At 43.2% G+C, this 24,752-nt stretch overlaps 2 protein-coding genes across 2 annotated transcripts in view; one reads left to right on the forward strand and one right to left on the reverse strand.

Annotated features, from left to right (window-relative positions):
• Positions 1-9,503: 9,503 nt before the first annotated feature.
• LOC147629637 (uncharacterized) lies at positions 9,504-12,315 on the reverse strand. The gene is made up of 7 exons (XM_086811942.1): positions 12,189-12,315; positions 11,858-11,978; positions 11,456-11,559; positions 10,963-11,100; positions 10,786-10,884; positions 10,495-10,626; positions 9,504-10,000 (listed from the first exon to the last, which is right to left on the reverse strand). The coding sequence occupies exons 2-7, from the start codon at positions 11,964-11,966 to the stop codon at positions 9,821-9,823; spliced, it is 762 nt and encodes a 253-aa protein (XP_086668068.1). The 5' UTR covers positions 11,967-11,978; positions 12,189-12,315; the 3' UTR covers positions 9,504-9,820.
• An 11,711-nt stretch (positions 12,316-24,026) lies between these two features.
• The window catches only part of LOC147629638 (uncharacterized), a 70,451-nt gene continuing 69,725 nt past the window's right edge, over positions 24,027-24,752 (forward strand). The window contains exon 1 of the mRNA XM_086811928.1: positions 24,027-24,082. Within this exon, the coding sequence (XP_086668054.1) occupies positions 24,027-24,082 (56 nt within the window). The remainder of the gene's footprint in view (positions 24,083-24,752) is intronic.

Consider the following 24,752-nt stretch of genomic DNA (forward strand, 5'->3'; position numbering starts at 1 on the left):
AAGAGAAGGATAGAGAGGGAGAGGAGGATATAGATAGCGAGAGAAGGAAGGAGGATAGGAGGTAAGAGAAGGATAGAGAGGGAGGGTGAGAGAGTGAAAAGGAGGAAGGGTGGGTGGGAGAGTGAAAGGGAGGGAGAGAGGGATGGCGAAAGAAGGAGAGAGAGGGTGGTGTGGGGGGCTAGGCGCGGTGGTGGGACAAGGAGAGAAAGAGAGGGAAGAGGGTGGAGAGGAGAGAGAGGGAGGGAGGTTGGGAGAGTGAAAGGGAGAGAGAGAGGAGAGAGAGGGAGGGTCAGAGAAGGAGAGAGAGAGGGGTGAAGGGAGGGAAGAGAGAGGGGGAGGGAAGAGGGTGGGAGGAGGAGAGAGAGGGTGGTGTGGGAGAGTGAAAGGGAGGGAGAGAGAAGAGAGAGAGGGAGGGTGGGAGAGTGAAAGGGAGAGAGAGAGGAAGGAGAGAGGAGGATATAGAGATGGATATAGCCAACACCACACTCTCGCTCCTAGAGAGAGAGAGAGAGAGGGAAAGGGAGGGAAGAGAGAGAGAGAGAAAGGGAAGAGGGTGGGAGAAGAAGAGAGAGAGGGTGGTGTGGGCTAGGATGGGCTAGGCTGGGCTAGGCTAGGCTAGGATGGGCTAGGCTGGGCTAGGATGGGCTAGGCTAGGCTAGGCTAGGATGGGCTAGCCTGGGCGGTGGTCGTGGTGGCAATAGTTAGACAGAGATTGTTCAAGAGTAGAGAGAGAGGGTAGCCAAGAAAAGGTCGCTCCACCAAGCTCGCTTGGTGACCATCCCCCAATTATTCAACCACCAGATTAATCCATACCATTCCATTAATTTATTAATGCATCAGATGTAGCAATTGGGAGTATGCTCATACAAGAATCTAACGATGGATGATTCAAACCAGTTTATTTGCCACTTGGATGCTATCCAGAGTAGGAAATAATTATTCTACTACAGAGAGTAGGAAGCACTTGGAATGATTTATTTAGTGAAGAAGTTTTGCCATTATCTTTTGGGCAACAAGTTTCATTTCATGTGGATCATCAAGCTCTGGTGTTTTTGGTCAATAAACCTAATTTATCATGAAAATTAGCCAGGTGGATGCTGATATTGTAAGAATTTAAATTCACTGTTCATCATACACCCCACAATGAACACGTAGTGGCTGATTTTTTGTCTCTAGAGAGGCCCCAAAAGGTGTATCAGATCAGTTACCAGATGCGGATTTGTTCTGGAGGATTACTATGGCTCCGGATTGGTATGAGGAAATGCTCATGTTTTTGACAAAAGGAAATTTTCTAGTAGACATGACCAGATATCATCGAAGTGTTTAGCTCTTTGCAGTAGAACCTTTTTGGTGATTGCGGGCCAATTGTACAAAATGGGCATTTATCAAATAATTCACTAGTGTGTACATTCACATGAGGTGCAAGGTGTATTGATGGAAGCTCATCAAGGTGTTAGTAGTAGCCATTTTTATGGAGAAGTAATAGATTATAGTGGCCTACAATGATCAAAGATACATGTAAATTTTCTTGGGAGTGTGATGTTTTTCAGTAGATTGGCCAGCCGAGTGTAGTGAATCAAATGCCACATAATCCACTACTCCCGAGATGGAACCTTTACAGAAATGGGGTTTGGATTTTGTCAGACCATTTAAGTCTCTAGCTTAGCAAACCAGCAATAAATATATTTAGGTAGCCCCGCACATTATTATACCAAATGGGTGGAAGCCAAGGCATTAAGAGATAATAAAGCCAGTTCAATAGTAGGCAACGTTTCTTTATGAAATGATCATGACAAGATTTGGTTGTTGAATTGAATTAGTCAATGATCAGGGTGGACAGTTTCTGAATGAAGTGATTAAAAGATTAACTCAATAGCACACGACCGTTCATAAGAAATCTACAATGTATCATCCATAGGCCAATGGTCAGGTCGAATCCCGCAATAAAATTTTACAAAGAAGTTTGAAGAAAGTGGTAAGTGAGAACCGGCGGATGGACTGGAACTAGAAATTGTATTCTGCATTATGGGCATTTTGGAGTGCTTTCAAGTCAACAACAGGACAAATGCCGTTTTCCATGTTTTATGGACATCAAGTAGTAGTTCCAATGGAATTTGTTGTACCAAGTTTAAGAGTGGCAGTCAGTCACTCCATTATTGGCAGTGTTGACTGCTCGATTGTCTTCTTCTGAGGAATCCAAAGCAAACTAACTGGAATAGTTACTGGCTCTGGCCCGGAGACGCGGTTACAGAGCATCAGGACATCTGATGTCATCTCAACACCGAAATCGACAATCTGGAAACCCATTCTCATTCTTTTTCAGATTATTTACATTCTCAATTTCAGTCTTATAGTAGGCAAGCACATCCATCCTTCCATATTGTAGACTCAGGAGGTGTACTACTAAGAAACCCTATGTATCACGTGTGTTCCCTTTTCTTTATAGACTTACAGGTTTTGTTCAAAAGTTGATTTTAAAAACCCCTTCTGTAAATGTATTTCTGTAAATTTACCTTAAATTTTTGAATTGAAAAACTCCTCCATTTGAATCGCATGCTATACTTTCATATTTTTAGGTGAATCCTCCGAGATTATAGATGTAAATTTTAGAAACCCATCAGATAGAACTGGATTAGGTTTTCAGAAAGATTTTGTTCAGGAAGTTGTACAATCCGGTTTTATTATTACCTATCCTTGTCTCATCAAGTGGGTTTGTCCCGCAGGGACAGACTACCCACCACTGGGCATGCCAGTCAATAGTTATCCACTGAATAGTTATGCATTTATCCTTATTCATTATTCAAACGGCATACTAAAATTATGTGTCGCTTTGTATCACAACTATTAACATCTTATGACACAAAGCGCAGTCACTTGAGATCGACAATGCTTAAGGCATTGTTTGAGACGTGATTTTAAAGTCCTTAGCTCATGCCAGCTTTGAACCCTTTTAGAACATAGTGATTTCTAAGGCCTTACCCATTGTATATTCAAAACTTTCTTACTTAACAGAGTGAAGGTATTTACCACAAAAAGCTAGAGCTACACTTGCCAAAGTTTTCCTAGTTTCTAGACCGTCCAAAAAACACTGACAATCATCTCACATAGCAAAATTTCATGAAAAGATTACAAAATAGCAATCCTTCACACTCTTTAATAAACTGAAATGGTCTCATGCAATTCAAAGGAGGGGGATGGTAAGTTAGAAACTAGCGAGTTCATAAATGATGTTCATACCAAAAGTTGAAACATTTTGGTCGTATAACGGTTTCAAACTTGGACAACTTCAAAGGAACAATGTCAAAATTTTAACATGAAAACCTAGTGGTTTCTTTGATGTTAGAGAACCTATTGCATTAAAATTTGGTTACAAACTTGGTGAAAAGTTTGGGTGGCCATAGTGTGAGAAAAGTTAGCTCACTACAGATTTAAACTCTAAGAGATCGAAGCGGTGAGAGGTGACGCATAGGAGTGAGCGAAACGCCTTCATCACGTTTAGTGGGCTAGTGGGGGAGTTAACTCGACGCGTGTGGGGACGCATGTCCTCGTACATCGAGAAGACTTACGACTACTTGTGTGTGCCTGCATGCCCAGGATGGTGGACTCCTAGATGCATGGAGTTGAAGATAATAGTAATGGCTGGGGAGAGTGGAGTCTTGAGGAGACGAAGCACATGAAGAGGCACCAGAACGAGGAAGCTGGTGAGAGAGAGAGAGGAAGAAAAACATTCCAGATTGGCTGAATGAAAAACTTCAAGCACATACTCAAAATTAGGAAAAGAAGGTATGCTTGAGGGTGAATCCTGAGAGTTAATTAAGCGTCAGATTGACCTGTTCTCTCAATGTAGTGTGATTCTTTTCTATCCTAGCAAACCTCCTCCAACAAAGGTTGAGATAGGTAGGTGGTTGGCAAGAAGACATTGTGCATGACAAAGTGGTATCAAATGTGTTTTACCTGGGGAAAGGTTTTTTCAAAGTACTGTTCATTAAGGCACAATCTGTTTCTGAGTTGTTCCTAAGGACGCCTCTCTAAATGGGCCATAAGTTGGCGCATGTCTTCCCTTTCAATCCATTGTTTAATGTGAGTAGGAGTTTGCAGGAAGCGTGTCCTGTCTGGGTTGAAATATTGGGTCTCCCTCCCTGGCTTAGGCCATCCCTCAGGGATATTGCTAGAATGCTAGGTCCGGTGCTATGGTGATGACACGGGGGTAGAAAGGCTAATAGTGTGTGTATATCATGGAAACCACGATAGAGACTCCTAAGTCAATTGAAATTGATTTGGGTGAGCTAGGCAAGTTGGACCTAGGTCTTAAGTTCGATCCATTCCCTGGTGCCTGCTTTAAGTGTGTGGGATTCAGTCATATTTCTAGAAACTGTGTCCAGGAGGCTGGGTTCAAAATTTTGAAAGGTGAGGGAAAGCCTATAGATGAGGTAGGGGGAGAAAATAGCATCTTTGGGGGGGAAGTCGACCAAGCTAAAGGGGAAACTGAATCTTAAACAAATAAGGGTGAGCCAATCGGGGAAGGTGGTCAGAGGGGATAAATCTTAGGGCAGCTTAAGCCCGATTCTATATTCAAATCCGTATAGCCCACAGGGTGTGAGGATGATAATGGCACCTCTTTAGTGCAAAGGTTTAATTGTTGGCAAGTTGAAGAGGCCTAGAAGGGGATAGTGAGAGAGGGGCATACTCAAGGGGGAGGAGAGGAGGAGGAGATGGTCCCAAAAACAGCTCTGACATGAGTTTTTGTAAGGACTTCTCGGGTTGTACTTGGAAAGTTAAAGGCATTAAAGACAAAAAGAAAAATGCCTTGTTTTGGGGAATAGTTAAAGAGTGGGGGTTGTCTGTCTAGGAGCAAATCTTTTTGGGGCCAAATCTCTAAGGAAGGATAGGTTTAGGGACTGGTCGGTGGTGCTATACAGAGGTGTGAATTCGGGCTATAGTGGCATAATGTGTGTGATTAAGAGTCATTTGAACCCCACTATTATAGCTAATCACCCTAATGGTAGGATTTTGGTGGTGGAGATTTTGGTCAATGGGGAGAAAAATTGGATATTAGTCAATATTTATGGAGCTCGTAATTATAAAATTAGGAGTATCATGTGGGAGTGGATTTATAAGATGAATGTGTTACATTGCTGTATTATTTTGGGGGACTTTAATATGGTGGAGAATCGGATTGATAGGAGTGGAGGGAGTTCCATTTTGATGGGACAAGAGAAAGGGAAATGGGGAGGTAAAATGGGGCTGGTGGATGGTTGGTATTTAGGGGATTGGAGGGATAATCGTAGGCATACTTATTTTAGTCTTCAATATTTGAGCTCTTCTTCTCATATTGATATATTATTCTTCAGTCAGCATGCTGCATGGGTACCACACACTTTAAGGGTGGCTATTGATTTCAATTCAGTATTATCAGGCCATATGCCTTTAAAGTGGAGTTGGGTGTGTGAAGATTTTGGAAATGTTGTTTTGGAGTAGTTCCTAATCGGATTGATAGGAGTGGAGGGAGTTCCATTTTGATGGGACAAGAGAAAGGGAAATGGGGAGGTAAAATGGGGCTGGTGGATGGTTGGTATTTAGGGGATTGGAGGGATAACCGTAGGCATACTTATTTTAGTCTTCAATATTTGAGCTCTTCTTCTCAGATTGATATATTATTCTTCAGTCAGCATGCTGCATGGGTACCACACACTTTAAGGGTGGCTATTGATTTCAATTCAGTATTATCAGGCCATATGCCTTTAAAGTGGAGTTGGGTGTGTGAAGATTTTGGAAATGTTGTTTTGGAGTAGTTCCTAACCAGGAAGCTGAGAGAGATTTGGATATTGAAGAGTGTTGGGTAGCACTTTTGAAACTCGGAAGGGAGAAGGCCCTTGGCTGGGATGGGCTGACTGTTGAGTTTTTATAGCTTTTTGGCCATCTTTAAAGGATATTGTGTGGGAAACTTGTAACATGGCTTTCAAGACGACCGGGGATCTGGATAAAGACCTCAAGGAAGGATTGGTGAAACTAATACCTAAGCAAGTTTCTTGTAATAGGTTTGGTCATTGGAAACCAATCACATTGTTGATATACAAAATTTTGGCTAAGGTCATTGCTCTATCAGAGTCACCGCGGTGTTACAAAAAGTAATATCCAAGAGGCAATATGGGTTCATTAAAGGAAGGTCAATTTATGATAATATTCTTTCTACTATGTTAGGAAAAGATATTGCCCAGAAGACCCAACAAAAATGTGTTATGATTCAGTTGGATTTGGAAAAAGCCTATGATAGAGTGCATTGGTCTTCTATGGCTAGAGTGATGGAGAAGTTACGGTTTGGACCCAAATTGGCATTATGCGTCTATACTCTCACTAGGGTAAGCCGCTCTAATGTTATGCTAAATGGTAGAATTATTGGAGGGTTTGCCATTAATAGATCAGTATGGCAAGGTTGTCCACTTGCCCCCCTACTATTTGCTATTGCTACTAATTGTTTTCTTGGAAGGTGCTTGCTTAAGAGGCATTGTCACTGGCTTGAGGTTGAGGTACAGTGAGTAGCTAGTCATCCAATGCTTTTCTTGGAAGGTGCTTGCTTAAGAGGCATTGTCACTGGCTTGAGGTTGAGGTACAGTGAGTAGCTAGTCATCTAATGCTTTGCTAATGATTCATTGTTGTTTTTGAAAGCTGAAAATGAAAATATGAGACATGCCTTAAGAATTATCTAGGAGTTTGCAGATGCCTCTGGTTCAAGATGTAATATACATAAATCCAAGATCATCAGCCTGCCCTGACTGAAGATAATGACTTTGACTTGCAAGGGTGGGGATGTGAGGTTGTTAAAAGAGGAAAAATTGTAAAACACTTGGGAGTTCCATTTGGGATTAGTGTCACAAACAGCAAAGATAAAGAAATGGGAAGGGGTCATAATTCTTTTTCATGACAGAGTGACGATTTATAATACAGTGCTGAATGCTTATGTAATGTTTTTATGTCCTATGTTAGAGTTTGGTAAAAGTCACTGGAAGAGGATCTTGGGTCATGTAAGGGACTTTTTGTGGAGGAATGGCAAAGACACCGGGAAAGCTTTAGCCTAGTTGGCTTGGGATAAATTAGCTATGCGAAGGAGTGAAGGGGTGATTGGCATTGTGCATTTGCCTACTCAGACTCTGGAAATGGTGGCTCAATTTCTTCCAAAATGTCTGTCTCAAGATGAAACATGGACTATCACATGATAAGAGAATTGGTAGAGGTCTCCTTGGTTTTATCTAAAGGTAGTTGGCAGGGCTTGGGTTGGAAGAAAAATTTGTTTTCTTATGCTCCTTTAAAGGTGACAACATCCTCTGTTTGTAAGAGACTGAGTAGCAACTGGAAAGATGTTTTGAGCTTAATGGTTTGGGATGGGAGGTTTAGGGCCTCAAGGAATTCAATGCTTAGCCTAAGCCTATGGTGGTCCCTAACCCACCACTGGGACTTTTGGATACTCATTCTGCAAAGAGGTTGAACAACAGGGATTTAAGAAAGCTAGCTGATTGTTGGGATGTGTCTGAGGTGGGTTGGAAAGAACTAGATCAACTACATCAAGAGGATGATTTCTCTACAAGGGAAAGGGATCTAATGGGAGAGGTGTTGATTCAGATTAAGGGGGGATGGTGCTCTACTACCTTAGATGAATCTTGTTGGATCAAAGACTAGGCTTGGGTTAATGGGGTTAAGCTAATAAAAGGCTCAACTAGGGCTTTGTATGTAGAACGAAGGAGAGGGGACTTGAATGTGGAGTATTGCAACAAAATTTGGAAGCTAAGCTGAAGCCTTGGCTGCTGGAGAAAGAAGTGGAAAGAATTGTGGGAGGGTCAGATTCCTATTAAATTTCAAGTGTTTTTTGAGGAGAGTCTGCATGTGGGTTCTACCTATTGGAGTAAAACTGATGCAAAGAACTTTACTAGTGGTTGTTGTCCTAGGTGCAGATTTGCCTTAGAGGATGGTAAGCATGCTTTTTGGAGTTGTCCAGCCATCAGAGGAGCACAGGGGAAATTAATGAAATGTATACAGCATGGGCTGGGTTTGCAGAAACAATGGGGGGACTGGATACTGAGCAAATGGTGATGTAATGAACTTCTTGCTGATTTATATATATATATATATATATATAATTATTGGTCCCAAAAATAAAAAATAAACTCTTAGAGATCGGCATTGTCAAATTTATTGTTTCTAGCATGATGTCAAATTCCTTAGTTTTGAACCCTTTTAAAACCTGACGAATTCTAAGGTCTTTACCCATGGCGTATTAAAATGCCCTTCGTGTGGGAAGGTCCTTAAATCAAGTTGGGTTCTAAGGGATAATTCCAGTGTGAAGGATTGTCAGAAATGAAAGATCATCTCATGTGTCATGGTTTCACGATAAGATTGCAAAATAACAATCCTTCACACTCTTTAATAAAATGATAATCGTTTAGGTTCGAAAATGACAGTCCTTTAGGTGTAGCAAGGTCTCATGGGATTTAAAGGGGGACAATGCCAAATTTAGAAACAAGTGGGTTCAAAAAAAAGTGTCTATTTGTACTATGGGTTGAAACTTTTTGGTCATTCAACGATTTCAGACTCACACAAGTTCAAATGCACGGTGTCAAACTTTTAACATGAGGAAAGTTTAAACCCTGAGGTTTTTAAGATCTTAGAGCCCATTGCTTTAAAATTTTGTTTCAAAACTTTGTCAAAAGATTGGACAAAGATTTAAACTTTTTGTCTTGACCATATGGTGAGAAAAGTTAGCTCATAGATGATAGAGGATTTAAACTCTTAGAGATCGGTGTAGCTGTTGGAAAAGCATTTTCTCAATGCTCCATTGTCATGTTGTTACTCTGCAGGTGATGGATGTGCTCTATTTTGTAAGGCCCCCATATGAGGACTAGCCGTTGTGAATAACCGAGCACTTGTGGTCCCGCAGTTCCCAGTTTAGACACTACATGTTGGCCAAATGTGGCCAGATATGGTTAGGAGACAACTTATGTAGACTTGGCACTGCCAACTAGGATGCATGCTCGTGAGGGCTATGTGACCACATTTGCATGCTTGTGCAAGATATGCGACCGTGTTTGTGAGCGCTAGTGGACAACAAACCAAGGACACAGTGTGTGTTCTTGGGTTGCAGGGCATTGTTTGAGAGTCCAGATGGTCTTAGATGGCCATGGGAATTGCGCAGATTCCCTACCAGACTGAGTTGTAGTCTAATATGATCCCAATCATATGGTTGGTTGGTCATTTTTTACCAAAAACTTGGGTACTATATAGTTTGGGAGCCTTTGTTCATCATCGACATCATTGTGTTCAAGCCATCTTGGTACTTTGCAAATCTAGTACAAATCATTTTTTACCCCCAAGACAAGAATTGGCCAAAAAAATAAAAAATAAAATCAAAACCAGGACAAAAATTTAGCCTGGAATGAATTTCGAAGACATAAGACCATTGCTCTCAAAATCATTAAAAAAATAATGGTGCCGACTTGCTGGATTTTAGAAATTTGCATGCCAACTGATCTTCTTTTGATCAAACACTTCCTCTAAAAAACAAGGGGGATGGTTTACAATTTCTAATTAACGAGTCATAAGCAAGGTTTTTATGCAAGTGGTGGTGGTGGGCGATTAGACATGGGTTTGTATGCGTAATCGAGCGTGTGAAATGGGAAAGCTCCTGTCTTTTATATGGAACCACATCATTGAAATCCCCAAGCCTGCAGCCTCCTCTATGAATTATTAAGATGAGTAGATAGTAATATATCCTTGTCTTTCAGCCTGCTGCTGCTGCTGCTGCTCTGCTACTGCATGTACCTTTGCTCATCTAATTTACAAGTGCCTGGTTCAAAAAGTTTGTCTTTGTCTTTGCAGGAAAGACTACATTCTGGCGCCTGTAGAAAGTATCTTTGATGATGGGCTTCTTTGCATAAGCTGGCTTAGCATAATTGTAGTGCTTGGCTGTTCTTCCTATTTCTTCTGAAGCCGTTGACAGCCCACCTTTCTCCTGCAAAGACACGGCAACAGTACAGTAGTGCGTGCTTCATCATGCACTATACGATGTTTCCATAACCATATCCTTTCCTTCCTATATGCAATGCAGTGCTTCCTATATACTAAAAGAATATATATTGTTCATCTTAAGCCAATAATAGCCTACTGACAAGCATCGTCTCTTACCATCATGCAAAGCGTAAACGACACGCAATCACATCCCCCCTCACATTTCTGGCGATGTGCAAGGGCATCTCCACTGGTGTATCAAAAGCGGCGAGATCTTAACTTGAGAGGGGCTCATGATTCATAAGTTTAGCATGCATAGAATAGTCTGGACACCCAAGACCACCACCTCAACCCCCCACATACCTAGCTTCACAGAAACCTGCTCACATTTCTTCGGACCATCAACTCCATGCATAATTATGCAGACGTTTTGTTGTGACGTTGACCAAGTGACCCATTCACATCCATGGTGCCAAAGAGTAAGAGGAGGTTAATAACCTTGTCCAAATGGGGATTCCCTGTTCCATAAGCAGCACGGTGTGGACAAAAGTAAGTGTCTTTATGGCACCTCATGCAGTGAGGAGTGACCGCACTACGATTAATGTCGTAAAGATATTGTGGTCCATCAAACTGTTGCCAATGTAAGCCAAAAAGTCATATGAGTGTAAGATTATATACTGCATAAAGACCACCCTGACCACTAAATCATGATACCTTTTGTACAGAGAGAGGGGCAAACGAATTGAATTGTATATCTACTAGCGTTCATATCATCTATATCATACATGCCTTAGTGCGTCGAGGCTTGTCTAGCTCATACTTCTCCTTGAGCTTGTTTAGCTTTTGTGTTGATAACTCTATTGTCCTCTTAGCATGCTTATGCTCCATCTAGAGAACAATTGTGACAAACGATTAGAAAGAAGGGATGCATGTACTGAGAATCCTTTCAAGTGCAACATGCCACACCTTGAGCTGCTCCCGATACTGCTCAGTACGAATCGTGTTGGAGAATTCATCTCTCTTGGAGAAATCTGAGTCCTGAAAGCCTTTAAACCTCTCATGCTGGGTATCAACATATCTAGTGTGGTCTATGAATGAGTCACCCTGCATTCAAAAACATACAGGATCATGTGACAAGAGTTGTAAACTGTGCCGTTCCATTGTCCCCGGCCCGTGCAACAGTTTGCTACCCACCATTAGAAAAAGGGCATTCCTCTCAAGCCACCTCAATAGCACTATCAAATGTGAACCAAAACAAAGGAGATCCACATTCTGTGCAACATTGAGGAAGCCACCATGTATGTACATACATAAAATACCTGCATACACAGAGAGACACATATACAGGCGAGCATGTACACGGGCACATAATTCTCCCATACAAGGAGATAAGAACACTTCACATCTGAGCACATAATTCTCACATAACCACATATACAAGGAGATAAGAACACTTTACATCTGCGACCCAAGGCCATTCTTTCTGAAACAGCACCAAAGGGAGTCTTCCATGCTTCAAAACCTCGGTCCCGAACTGTTTTCCTCTCTCACATGACCGGGGCGCTGTTAAGATTTTAAAAAAAGCATTGAAAGGTTATGCTGACAAAACAATTCAAACTAGAAATGCCTTGCTTCATCACCCCACTCTTATCACTTTAGTGTATTTCACAACTGTTAATGTGCAATGAAGCCGATGAGATTTAGGCGGCAAATTGGTACGGCGTTTTCACACTCAAGATGGTATGGCTTAAGCATGTGTAATCCCGTGTCAAACCAATTCCAATACTGGTCGCAGCTCACTAGAAAACGATCTTGATGTCAACCAGGGTATGTCTTACATGGATTTAATCCATGTACTTACATGGCTTTAACCCATACTCCAAAGGGTTATCTTCTGTGCCAAAATTGATGTAATCTGTAATTTCGAACACATCCCTCAAGGCTCTTTCTGTGACCAAATTGTGATTCATGGCTTCCAAGCTCTGCATGACACACAGTTGACTGCCATTATCAATTGAATTCATATTGAAATGCGATCTGCTTTCCTTTTAACAAGCCGATGTGAAGGCTAAAAAGCATCATTTAAACAACACAGACTTCAATTAAGAAAATCGCGCACTGTCAACCAAAATCACGCTCCAAGTTAATCAATTAAGCTTAGCGCAAACTAAAATCACGTTGAGACGCAATACCGAAATACAGGATTCCTTCTTAATTAAGCGTCAAAGCGGCTGGCCTGCAATTAGCAATTTGATTTTTTTTAATGGCTTTGTAGAATGATCCATAAGAAGATGATGACTATGAGAATGAGAAGTTGAGCGATCAGAAGAGAGCGAGCCATATCCATCACAACGCTTCGCACCCTCTAAAATCTTAATTAACGTTTCCTAATCATGATTGCTTGCATTAGAACATGTGGGCATTATGCATACGAGGCCTTTGGAATGTAAATGTTCACGCATCAAAATCTAAGGTTTTTTTTAAAAATATACATAAGGTTCCATATTTGGCGTCTCTCTCATGTAGACGACTCCATGCGTGGAGGAGGTGTAGGTCTCTCCGATCCCTCGACGATCCTCCCTCTCCAAGAAACTCCAATTGAGTAGGCTTGTTTAAACCTCTTTTGTCTTGGGCATTATGAGCTAAAAGCAATAGCATCATCAAGTGAAGAGGCTTGAACATGTTTACCTCACCTTGAGTAGTTTCTTCAAGACTAGATTCATAACAACATTGAATAGTATCTTTAGGTACGTACATTGAATAGTATCTTTAGGTACGTCTTCAAGCATGTAAAGTTAAAGTACACTCTGTCGTCTCATAGTTGGACATAGACAAAGTGTCTCATACACAACGAGCTTCGAGGGCAAACTATAAAAGCTAGCCTTCACCTTGCATTGGAATTCCTCCTAATTAGTTGGCTTGTGAAGACTAGTACGAAGTCAGAGAAGTAATCATCTAATTGACTTAACCATGAAAGCACAAGATGAGCATCCTTTTTGCCATTAAATTTGATAAAAGAGAAAGTATGACAGTTAATCTTACTATCCTTTTAAGTTGCTTGAGCGTCGAAAGTATCCTTGATGATCTTGGCAATGTGTGCGTCTTTTGAAGCAGGAGTAGAAACTTAATTATTACCAAGAGGGCATTGCTCGAGGACGAGGCATTTTTGTAGCTCAGCTTAAAGTAATTGTTCGAGGAGTTGAATTCGATCTTCAAAGGTCGGTTATGGAAGTGGAGAATTAGAGAATCCACCATCTCGAACATTAGCAGCTTCATTCTTAGTGTCGTCGTTTGCAGTCGCAATTCATTGGGTTGAGTTGAAGAAATTTGATTCGACACTTGGAAGTGGGAAAGAATTATGGCAAAGTGCTTTGAAAACCTCAAGAAAATATTCAATAGTTTTCTAGCCAAAAAGTGTTATTTTGGGCTCAAAAAATTATAGAAAAATATCCAAAAAAAATAAAATACTATGACTGATTTGAAACCCTTGGGGAGCTGTCAAAAAATGTCCAGCATTCTGATCATGGACCAAACTCCATGTACAAGGCTTTTACGATGATTTTAAAGTCTTTTTTGAGTTTCAATGCTTAAAAGCTTGTATTTTTTAAGCCTAAAAACCATGGTTTAAAGCACAAACAAAAATTATGGTTGAGGGAAGCTTATGTACAGCCACCGTGAGGGGAGGGAGATGAAAATCAAGCTTTGGGTGATGTAAGAATGGTTTAGATATCTCCAAGCCTAGCCAAACACATCTATGAAGCCCAATTTTGAAGAGGATTAAGCATGAAGAAAGTGGTTTTGGGATTTTGAGTGGATTTATAAAACCACAAATGGTTTTCCATCTCCTTTTGCCCTTGGTCACCACCCAATGGACATAAAAACATGTAATTCTCCAACCTTTGAAAGAAACCTTCAATTAAATCAACATGCCTTCATGTTTCTTTAATTTCTTCCACTTGCCTTCAATTACTTCAAGCTTGTACAAGTACTTTGTGTCAGCCCAAGGCTCTAATACTCCTGTTGGCTTAAATATTAAGTTGTATAAAAAATGATAGAATAGAGACAAAAATACTATATCGGGTTCAATTGTGAGCCCATGCTTCCTTAGGTTTATTTTTAAGCATATTTACTTGAAATAGCTTGTGGGGCTCAAAATAGCTTCCCTTTGATAAATATATCAAATTCAAGCAAAAATAGCTTGCTTTATTGAACGTGCAAGTCTAACTACTCAAAATAGGTGTGAACATTTAATCATATAAATAGCTTGCTTTATTGAACGTGAAAGTCTGACTAATAAAAATAGGTGTAAAATTTTAACCATATAAATGTGTACAACCTTTGTAATAAAAGCATATGTCCTTTAAATGTGTACATATAAATGTGTACAACCTTTGTAATAAAAGCATATGTCCTTTAAGGGAGCTTTCATGTGTCCAAATAAATATATCCGATGCCAATAAATATGAATGCTGCCCAAAATGGAATAAATGGCATGCGTTGTAATCAAATATCCATAAGGGAGATTTCACGTGTCCAAATAAATATATCCGATGCTAATAAATATAAATACCATACAAAATTAAGTAATAATCTGCCAACATCCAAAGTTGAGTGTCTCAAAATCTTCCTAACCACACCACCAACTCGCCTCCATTATCCAATTCACTGACCTTACATCATCAGCTATGCCAATCAATTAATAAATGAAATGATAAAGAATACAAATAGCCATACAAAACTCAATAAATCAAGACAACGCAACCCATACTCTCATGCATGAATGCGTATGCATAAAAAGTAAGCTACTATCGCTTGGATCTAGAAAGGATCCCAATCTAAACCCATCTAGGAGAATTCATAAATAGTGAGAAACATGGGAAAATTAAATTCCATGAATTTACTCCTCATAAAAAAACGTCAACTTATCGATTGGGGAGCACGTCTTCTACTATTATAGATGTGATAAAGAGCTAAAAAAGAAAATTTATGTTTTCACTGCATGGAAAAGGGTCATAGTGAACTACAATGTCCTAAGCTAAAAGAAAATAAGAAGAACTAGCATGATCAAAGCAAGAAAAAGAAAGTGCACACAATTGAAGTGCTCCCTCTAGAGACTTCTCGTAAGTTTAAAGAGGTTCAAGTTTATCATGCTGATTCTACTCATGCGTGTTATGTCACATCATCGATGTGGGTGCCAACATTTGGACCACATAAGTTGGTTCGAATGCAAGGTCACGTTAAAGGTCATCACAAGGTGTGAGTTATGATTGATGATAGTGCCACGCACAATTTCTTGAACTATACTTTAGTCAAGAAATTAAAGTTGCCACAAAATCTAAGTGATCATAAGTATGTGGTTTCTTTGATTAATGGCTATGATAAAGATGTCTGGGATACAGTGGTTCGTGATGTTCCATTACTCATTCAAGGTCATGAGATGCATTTGGATTTTCAAGCTATGCATATCACTCGAATGGATGTTATTCTAGGTCATGAGTGGTTATATAACATTGGTCCATCTTTGTCTAGAAATTATTTGCATAATTCTTTTGAGTTTGGAGTAGATAGTAAGAAAGTCCGCTTGCGAGGTGAACATGATGTACCCTCCTCATCTTTTATATGCTCTATGGAACTCAATCACGTTGTACAAGCTAATGAAGTAGAAAACATCATTTTGTGCTACATGCTTCTTGATGATGCCATTTCTTTTTTCACATGTGAAAACATAAGTGGTTTGAGTGAGCATAGTGTTTACATGACTTCTTTTCAATCCAAGCATGTTAACAATAAAAAATTTAATGAATCCTTAAAGCAATTGTTATAATAATTTAAAGACGTATTTCCAACTGAATTACTAGAAGGATTGCCTCCTATCCTCCATGATGTTGAGCATCCAATTGAAGTAATACCTGGCTCAAAGCCAGTAAGTAAGCATCCTTATAGGCTTAGTTTTAAGAAATCATAACAAGTAAAATGACATCTAAAGGAATACCTTATTCGTTCAACCAAGCGCCTCACCTTGGGCTTCACCAATTCTATTGGTGAAAGAAAAAAGATGGGTCTATGATGCGACTATGTGTAGAGTAATGTGGTTTGAATCAAATCATGATTAAGAATAAGTACCCTTTGCCACGAATAGATGAGTTGTTTGATCAACTCCAAGGGGCAAAGTACTTTACGAAAATCGATTTACGATCTGGATATCATCAAGTGAGAATTTGGGAAGCAAATGTCCAAAAGACAGCTTTTGAACTAATTTTGGTCACTATGAGTTTTTAGTCATGCCCTTCTGTTTGACTAATGCTCCGGCCACATTCATGACATCATGGATAGTGTCTTGGAGCCCTATTTAGGAAAATTTGTCGTGATTTTCCTAGATGAGTCTTACCAAACACCGAGGAACCTTTTTCGAGCGAGGTGAAAATTAGAGCAAAACTTGGCAACAAACTCCAGAAAATTGGAATTAACTAGACAAACTTTTGAAACAGGTCACGTTAATCAGTAGATTTGCACATCATCAAAACACAATATTCACATACTAACCATAGAAATTTGAAATACTACACCAACTACATTTTTGCAACTACGGAACATGACCCACTATCAAAGGGCTCCAAAAAATGTAGAGCTCAACAATATCTACATTAAATAAGACCGAAATAAAATCGCCAATCATGGCTCACAAGCAAACATGAAAACCATGGCCTACCTAGTCATTAAAGTGAATGCTATGGCCTACTTAGCATAAGGCCAAATTGGTAACAACTTGAACAGTATATTTTCCTCTAGTTTTGATTCTCTCTCTCTCTTCCTCCCTCCCTCCATGCCAAAATGTGCAAGTATTTTGAGCTTGCCCTACAAGTATTTTGAGCCTCCAAGTTAATATTGGGTGTATTGATAAGATATGTTGTAGGGTGGTATACATTTAGTCTGCAAGAGAGATAAGCTCTTCTAGATCTAAAGAGAGTTGTGGCACAATACGTAAGAAGGAGAAATACACAGTTCAAGACATGGGAAGAGTGTTGTGAGTTGCAAGGTGTCACCTACAATAAGGCCATGGCTCTCTAGCTTCCTATGTGTCTGGATGTATGCAACCCCCTACCTTCTTACCTTGCTAGTATATAAACCCAAAAAATGGTCAAATCTAAGACAATGTTGCAAGTTTACATTCAACATAGAGAACCAATCAACAATGGCAACACCATATCTGTCCGAAAGCCCCCACTCTCATAGTAACCATAGGGAGAGTGATGTATGACAACAATATCTGCTGCCATATCTCTAGATCTTATATACAAAAATACGGATCCACCCAACCAATAGTTTCCCCTACCACATAAGGTAAAAAAATATATCAAGATTTTATTGTATCCACAAATTGCACTTTGCCCCAAAACCCACGAGGAGGAAAATTGAACTTAACACACATGAAAAATATCAAATGAAAATTGAACTTAACACACATGAAAAATATCAAATGTATTTCTTCAATAAAGAAGGAATGCTTGAATTGGATTAGTAATGGCTTTGCAATATGGTGTGTGCAGCTCTTTCCCTGATTAGTGCTCAGCTTACAGCTTTTATAGATCTTGTAGCATGTTGTTCTCTTTTATTACCGATATGGTGGTGCAGTGAGCAAATGTAGTTGGAAGAGAGATCTTTTCCCTTATAAAAAGCCACCACACCAACATCTCTCTTCTTGGGGAAAGGTTTTTCATCATCCAAAAGCTAATAGTGTAAATGGGCTTGTAGCAACAAGGCGTGCTGCATGCATGCTTTGACAGCACCGCCCTTTTACTAAGCCCTTTTACTTTAAAGGGCTATTGCAAGCGATGTGCTAGTTGTGTCGGAAGTTACTCTCTTCAAGATCTTTCTATCTAAGGTTAGGGGCGAACACAGACGAGGTGGAGCTTGAGGAAGGGGAGATTCCAAGAGCCCCAAAAGCATCGCCTGGAGCACTCTTGGACGTTCTGGTACAACAACTACATCGCCAAGTCCAAGCAGAAGACGTGGGGCATCTCCCTCCACCCCGTCTACACCTTCTCTGCCATTGGGGACTTTTGGTCCTAGTGCACTCCAAGAGACAGGGTTTATACAAAAAAAAATGGCCTGAGGAGGCCGTGCCGGTGCCGCCTCCTCATACCATTTTTGTTTTTGTAAACCACTAAAAAAAATTTATGGCACTAAACCGGTGATGGCACGGAAGCGGTAGAGCTGTCTACGCCCTTATAGCATGCCACACTTCCACACACGCATGCAAACACACCAGAACACCAGACCAAAGAGCATGAACAAGACTCATATTTCAGAAAAGACCTTGACCTTTACAGAGGTGGATATCCCAAGATATCCCAGACACCAGCTACACCAAGCACCGCTCGCAATCAGTCCTCTCCAGCTCCTGGTCGTTCCCAATCCGTTCCCTCCTCGCTTCTCTGCAGCAGCCCTCTGCACTCTCTGCTCAGCACCTCAGCTGAAGACCACTCTGTCCTACACCTCCAGCACACTGCCGGTCCTCAAAGGATAAAACCAAAACCAGCCACTCTGTTCTGTGGCAACCCGCTCCTCTACCTTTTTCCTCAACTCCAGCACCTAGGCGTCTCCCACACACCAGTTAGACTCACGCCAGTCCTCCAGCAGCCATGCCTGCGACCTCCACACTTGTTTCTCTGTCACCTCAACGGTGGTCTCCTACCCAAGTCGGCATCAGCCTTTTTCCTTCTTAATTGCAGGCGACCTTTTCCCTGTTGCAGAACCGCCCGCGTTTCTGCCAGTAGCCCCAAAAGCTCAACTTATTCGCATGCATCCCTGTGACACCACCATCTAGGTGTTGTGCTGGCAGTCACGCTAGTGTCTCCACGCTCACCACAGCTGCGCTTCTGACCAGCCATCGCTAGCCTTCCAACCCGTCAACTGCACACGCCCCAAAACACCCCGCTGCTCTTCACATGGCGAACACACAGCCGCCTACGCCAGTTACCAGCCTGTCTTCTCCCTTTGCTTACGTCAGTGACTATGCCCTACCAGCTCCCTTTGCTTCACTGCCAACTCTCCTGCGCAAACACTATCCTTCTCTTCCACGTCGGCTCCCAGCCGGATCCTCAGGCGGCGCTCCCCAGCTGCCACCCAAATGCACACACGGGGCTTCTCCTCTTCCCCGTCAGCTCTTCCCGTCTTCAGCAGCCCATCGCTGCTCCTCACAAAAGAGAGAGGCCCCACTTGCCTTCACACGGAGCTTTCTCTGCACCTTCTGCTGCGCTCGAGGCCCCTCCTCAAAGCAACAACACACCCTCTTCGCTTTTCAGCTGCGCTCTCCAGCGCCTGTAGCTGCACTCGTCCACAAACCACACAGGCCTCTCACCTGCCCGTCGGCTCTCCCCGCCTAGCACACACACAGCGGTGGCCTCCTGCCCCCCGTCTCTGTGTCCATTTCTCTCCCCGCTGCTCTTCTCTGCAGCCCCCCTTCTCCAACACGGCTTCTAGCCGTCTCCCCCTATCTGCAGCTACGCCGACTGCTTCGCCAGCCTTCCAGACTTGCATGCGTTGGCAGCCCTTCAGCGCTCCACGCTTTTCTTACCAGCTGGCACATTAATATTATATATATTTTATTCCCAAGGCCTACAAAATGGCCATACTCTCCTTTTCACACCAAACTAAAGGCCAGCTCACCAATTGCTCACCGATGCTCCACACACTTCAACACAACCTCCCAAATGCCCACTTGTATTTTGACGTGCCCGCACCAAACCAAACGGCCGCACACATACGAGCCATCAACACCAAAAGCCTGACTGCTGCATCCACGATGCCCACACTGAGTCAATGGGTGTTCCCACGACTTCACCACAACACGAACAACACTCATGTACACATGTACAAGTTGAGTTGGAGGTTCCCAAAAAAACATCACACATATTTAGCAACCCCCTTTCTTCTGCTGAGACATTTATGTCCAGCAGCTTCACAATCAGAAACCACTCATCCCCCTGGATCAAACAAAAACCTCGGTGCATCTTCCCTCCAATCCTTCAAGCATTCCCCTCCATCAAACGACCGTTGATACACCCTGTCATCGCCTTCCATTTTCAGCAACCCCCTGGGCTCTTTATACATGGCCTCATCACCATCCACTGTCACACTTCCTCCTCCAGACCAGCTCACATATCCTTGTGAGGGAAACAACCATCCCTTACCTCTACTCCTCTCGGATACATCTGACTCCCATTCATAGTCATGTACCGAAACAACAGATATCTCATCATCAACTTCCATCTCATGGTCGCAATCCAACTTGCAGCCCACATCACTGGCTTCCAACCCTTCCTCTGGGCAATCTGCCAGACCCAAACTATAACCAAAACACTCGTCCATATGCTGAGCATCCACCACATGCGGTGTGTCCACCATACACTCACTTCCCTTCAGCCCATCAACATCACACACAGCAACCTCATGCACTGTAGACTCATCATTGTCGCTTTCCTGCAGTTTCTCCAGCTTCAAGACCATTGGCGATCCTGCAAGATTCTCCACATCTTGCACAGGCATCCCTACCAAGTCTAAGCTCCCCAAACTCTCAGGCAAAGCATCTTGGTCCCCCTGACCAACAACAATAGCCTCACATGCATCCTCACCACTAACAACCACCAACTCATTCTCCTGGGCATGACAAGGAACACACACCTTATGTTCAGCATCCGCACCTCCAGAATCCATCACACCATCAACCAAAGGAGCATCCAGCTCACCATCAGTCACACCATCACTCCCTTCCTGCTGCACAACTGGCAAGCAAGTAGTCTTCTCCAAGGAAGCCATCTCCAAGAGATCATCCAGTGCACTATCCAGCACACTGTCCAACTCACCATCCACACTCTCACCACCACAGACTGCAATATCCAACTCATCACCCGGATCATCCACATGGGCTCCATCCACAACATCTTCATTAGTGACACCTTGATCATCACACTCCATCTTGACTGGCTGAAGTACTGGCACCTGCTCACAATCCACAACATCATCAATAACCTCATCCTTCTCCTCCTCACCTTCTGAAAGTTCTTCAGGGCTGATTCCAGAAACCTTATCCTTCTCCATTCCCAACAGGCTAACCTGTCCCATACTCTGCTCCGCAAACATGACCTTATGGGCTTCACAAACACTGGGCTGAATTTCCTCCTCCACCTGCATATTAGGGCCACTCACCCTATCACTCATTCCCATAGGCAATTGATATATACCACCATTAGCTTTGGCTGGTCTCCCACATTGCGGACTCATATGACCCCACTCACCACAATTCCGGCATTGCACATCACTCAGATACCCTCTCTCTCTTCCAATATCAACTGAATTTCCTCCAAAACCAGATGATGCATCAGTCTTCCTTCCCATATCACTCATGCCTCTTCCTCTTCCTGCAGACTCTATCCAATTCACACTCAAAGACTTCATGAGCTCCACTGCTTCATGAACCTCCCTCTTCAAAGAATCCACCTGTTTAGGAACAACAGCAGCTTTTCTTCCAGGATGCATATTCTCAATCTGTGGCACCTTCACAAACCTCCTCGGCTCTTCCTGCATTCCCATATGCCTCAGACGCTTCACCTTCCACTCCTTTTCACGAGCAACTCTGACAGCCTCCTCAAAGCTATTCAAGTTCTTCAGCTCCACCTTCAAACGGATCGTTGGCTCCAGACCTGCCACAAACCGCTCCCTCTTTATCATCTGCGGGGGTACTTCAGGAATCAGAGCCTCACACCATAGACTCCACAGTCTACCAAACTCTATCAGATACTGATCCACATCCTGACCGTTCTTCTGCTGAATGTTACACAACTCCTTCCACACTTCATTCGGACTCTTCACACGAACAAATTTTGCCAAAAATGCAGCTTTGACTACACGATACTCAGGATCCTGTCGATGAACATTCCTGTGTGCAGTCACAAACATCTGCAGCCATACTTTTGCATCACCCTGCAAGCAATAAGTCAAAATCCGAGAAAGGATCTCCGGGGTTGCCCTGTCTTTCATCAAGGCTGTAAATTCCATCTTCTCCAGAAACCTGACTGCACTTTCCTGTGGCAATCCCCAATACTCTGGAAAATCTTGAGCCATCTTTCCAAATCTTGCTTCACACAGCCCTGTTCTTTTTCACAAACCAGAGGAAATCTGCTCCTCTGTGGAGGCACCAAAAAGTGATGGCACGGAAGCGGTAGAGCTGTCTACGCCCTTATAGCATGCCACACTTCCACACACGCATGCAAACACACCAGAACACCAGACCAAAGAGCATGAACAAGACTCATATTTCAGAAAAGACCTTGACCTTTACAGAGGTGGATATCCCAAGATATCCCAGACACCAGCTACACCAAGCACCGCTCGCAATCAGTCCTCTCCAGCTCCTGGTCGTTCCCAATCCGTTCCCTCCTCGCTTCTCTGCAGCAGCCCTCTGCACTCTCTGCTCAGCACCTCAGCTGAAGACCACTCTGTCCTACACCTCCAGCACACTGCCGGTCCTCAAAGGATAAAACCAAAACCAGCCACTCTGTTCTGTGGCAACCCGCTCCTCTACCTTTTTCCTCAACTCCAGCACCTAGGCGTCTCCCACACACCAGTTAGACTCACGCCAGTCCTCCAGCAGCCATGCCTGCGACCTCCACACTTGTTTCTCTGTCACCTCAACGGTGGTCTCCTACCCAAGTCGGCATCAGCCTTTTTCCTTCTTAATTGCAGGCGACCTTTTCCCTGTTGCAGAACCGCCCGCGTTTCTGCCAGTAGCCCCAAAAGCTCAACTTATTCGCATGCATCCCTGTGACACCACCATCTAGGTGTTGTGCTGGCAGTCACGCTAGTGTCTCCACGCTCACCACAGCTGCGCTTCTGACCAGCCATCGCTAGCCTTCCAACCCGTCAACTGCACACGCCCCAAAACACCCCGCTGCTCTTCACATGGCGAACACACAGCCGCCTACGCCAGTTACCAGCCTGTCTTCTCCCTTTGCTTACGTCAGTGACTATGCCCTACCAGCTCCCTTTGCTTCACTGCCAACTCTCCTGCGCAAACACTATCCTTCTCTTCCACGTCGGCTCCCAGCCGGATCCTCAGGCGGCGCTCCCCAGCTGCCACCCAAATGCACACACGGGGCTTCTCCTCTTCCCCGTCAGCTCTTCCCGTCTTCAGCAGCCCATCGCTGCTCCTCACAAAAGAGAGAGGCCCCACTTGCCTTCACACGGAGCTTTCTCTGCACCTTCTGCTGCGCTCGAGGCCCCTCCTCAAAGCAACAACACACCCTCTTCGCTTTTCAGCTGCGCTCTCCAGCGCCTGTAGCTGCACTCGTCCACAAACCACACAGGCCTCTCACCTGCCCGTCGGCTCTCCCCGCCTAGCACACACACAGCGGTGGCCTCCTGCCCCCCGTCTCTGTGTCCATTTCTCTCCCCGCTGCTCTTCTCTGCAGCCCCCCTTCTCCAACACGGCTTCTAGCCGTCTCCCCCTATCTGCAGCTACGCCGACTGCTTCGCCAGCCTTCCAGACTTGCATGCGTTGGCAGCCCTTCAGCGCTCCACGCTTTTCTTACCAGCTGGCACATTAATATTATATATATTTTATTCCCAAGGCCTACAAAATGGCCATACTCTCCTTTTCACACCAAACTAAAGGCCAGCTCACCAATTGCTCACCGATGCTCCACACACTTCAACACAACCTCCCAAATGCCCACTTGTATTTTGACGTGCCCGCACCAAACCAAACGGCCGCACACATACGAGCCATCAACACCAAAAGCCTGACTGCTGCATCCACGATGCCCACACTGAGTCAATGGGTGTTCCCACGACTTCACCACAACACGAACAACACTCATGTACACATGTACAAGTTGAGTTGGAGGTTCCCAAAAAAACATCACACACCGGACACACTCTCCATCCTCTCTCTCCCTCACTCACATGCACTAAACCTAACACACGCATGTGCACACTCTATTACTCTCTCCGAGATCTTTCTATCTAAGGCTATGGCAAACACAGACGAGGTGGAGCTTGAGGAAGGGGAGATTCCAAGAGCCCCGAAGTATTGGTTGGAGCGCTCTTGGACCTTTTGGTGCAAATTGCAAAGCAGAGGATAATAATGGCTTGAAAGAAGGCAAAGCAGAGGAAGTAATCAACAATGAAATGATAAGCAGAGCAGTGGCAAAGCTTTGCAATACAAAATCCGAGCCGTCAAGGACTTCTGGTCCTAGTGCACTCCAAGAGACAGTGTTTATACCAAAAAAAAAATATGTGGCTTAAGGAGGCCGCGCCGGCACGGCCTCCTCAGGCCATAAATTTTTTTATCTTCTGGTCCTAGTGCACTCCAAGAGACAGTGTTTATTTTTAAAAAAATTATGGCTTGAGGAGGCCGCGTCGGCACGGCCTTCTCAAGTCATTTTTTTATATTCTTTTGTATATTTTTTTGAGGCCATAATTTTAGTGGTTTATACAAAAATAAAATGTGGTCTAAGGAGGCCGCACCGGCGCGGCCTCCTCAAGCCATATGTTTTGTTTTTTTTTAGGCCATAATTTTAGTGGTTTATACAAAAAAAGATATGAAACATATGGCCTGAGGAGGCCGGCACGGCCTTGCGCCAGCCTCCTCAGGCCCTTTTTTTTCACCACCTTGTCCATTTGGTAGCCTTCGGCGACCTCGGCCTCGAATGATAGCACGTCGTTGATCCAACTCGCATGGTCCACCACAGCATTGT

Source organism: Cibotium barometz, chromosome 17 (assembly GCF_041138505.1).
Source record: "Cibotium barometz isolate CiBa-2024 chromosome 17, ASM4113850v1, whole genome shotgun sequence".
Lineage (NCBI taxonomy): Eukaryota > Viridiplantae > Streptophyta > Polypodiopsida > Cyatheales > Cibotiaceae > Cibotium > Cibotium barometz.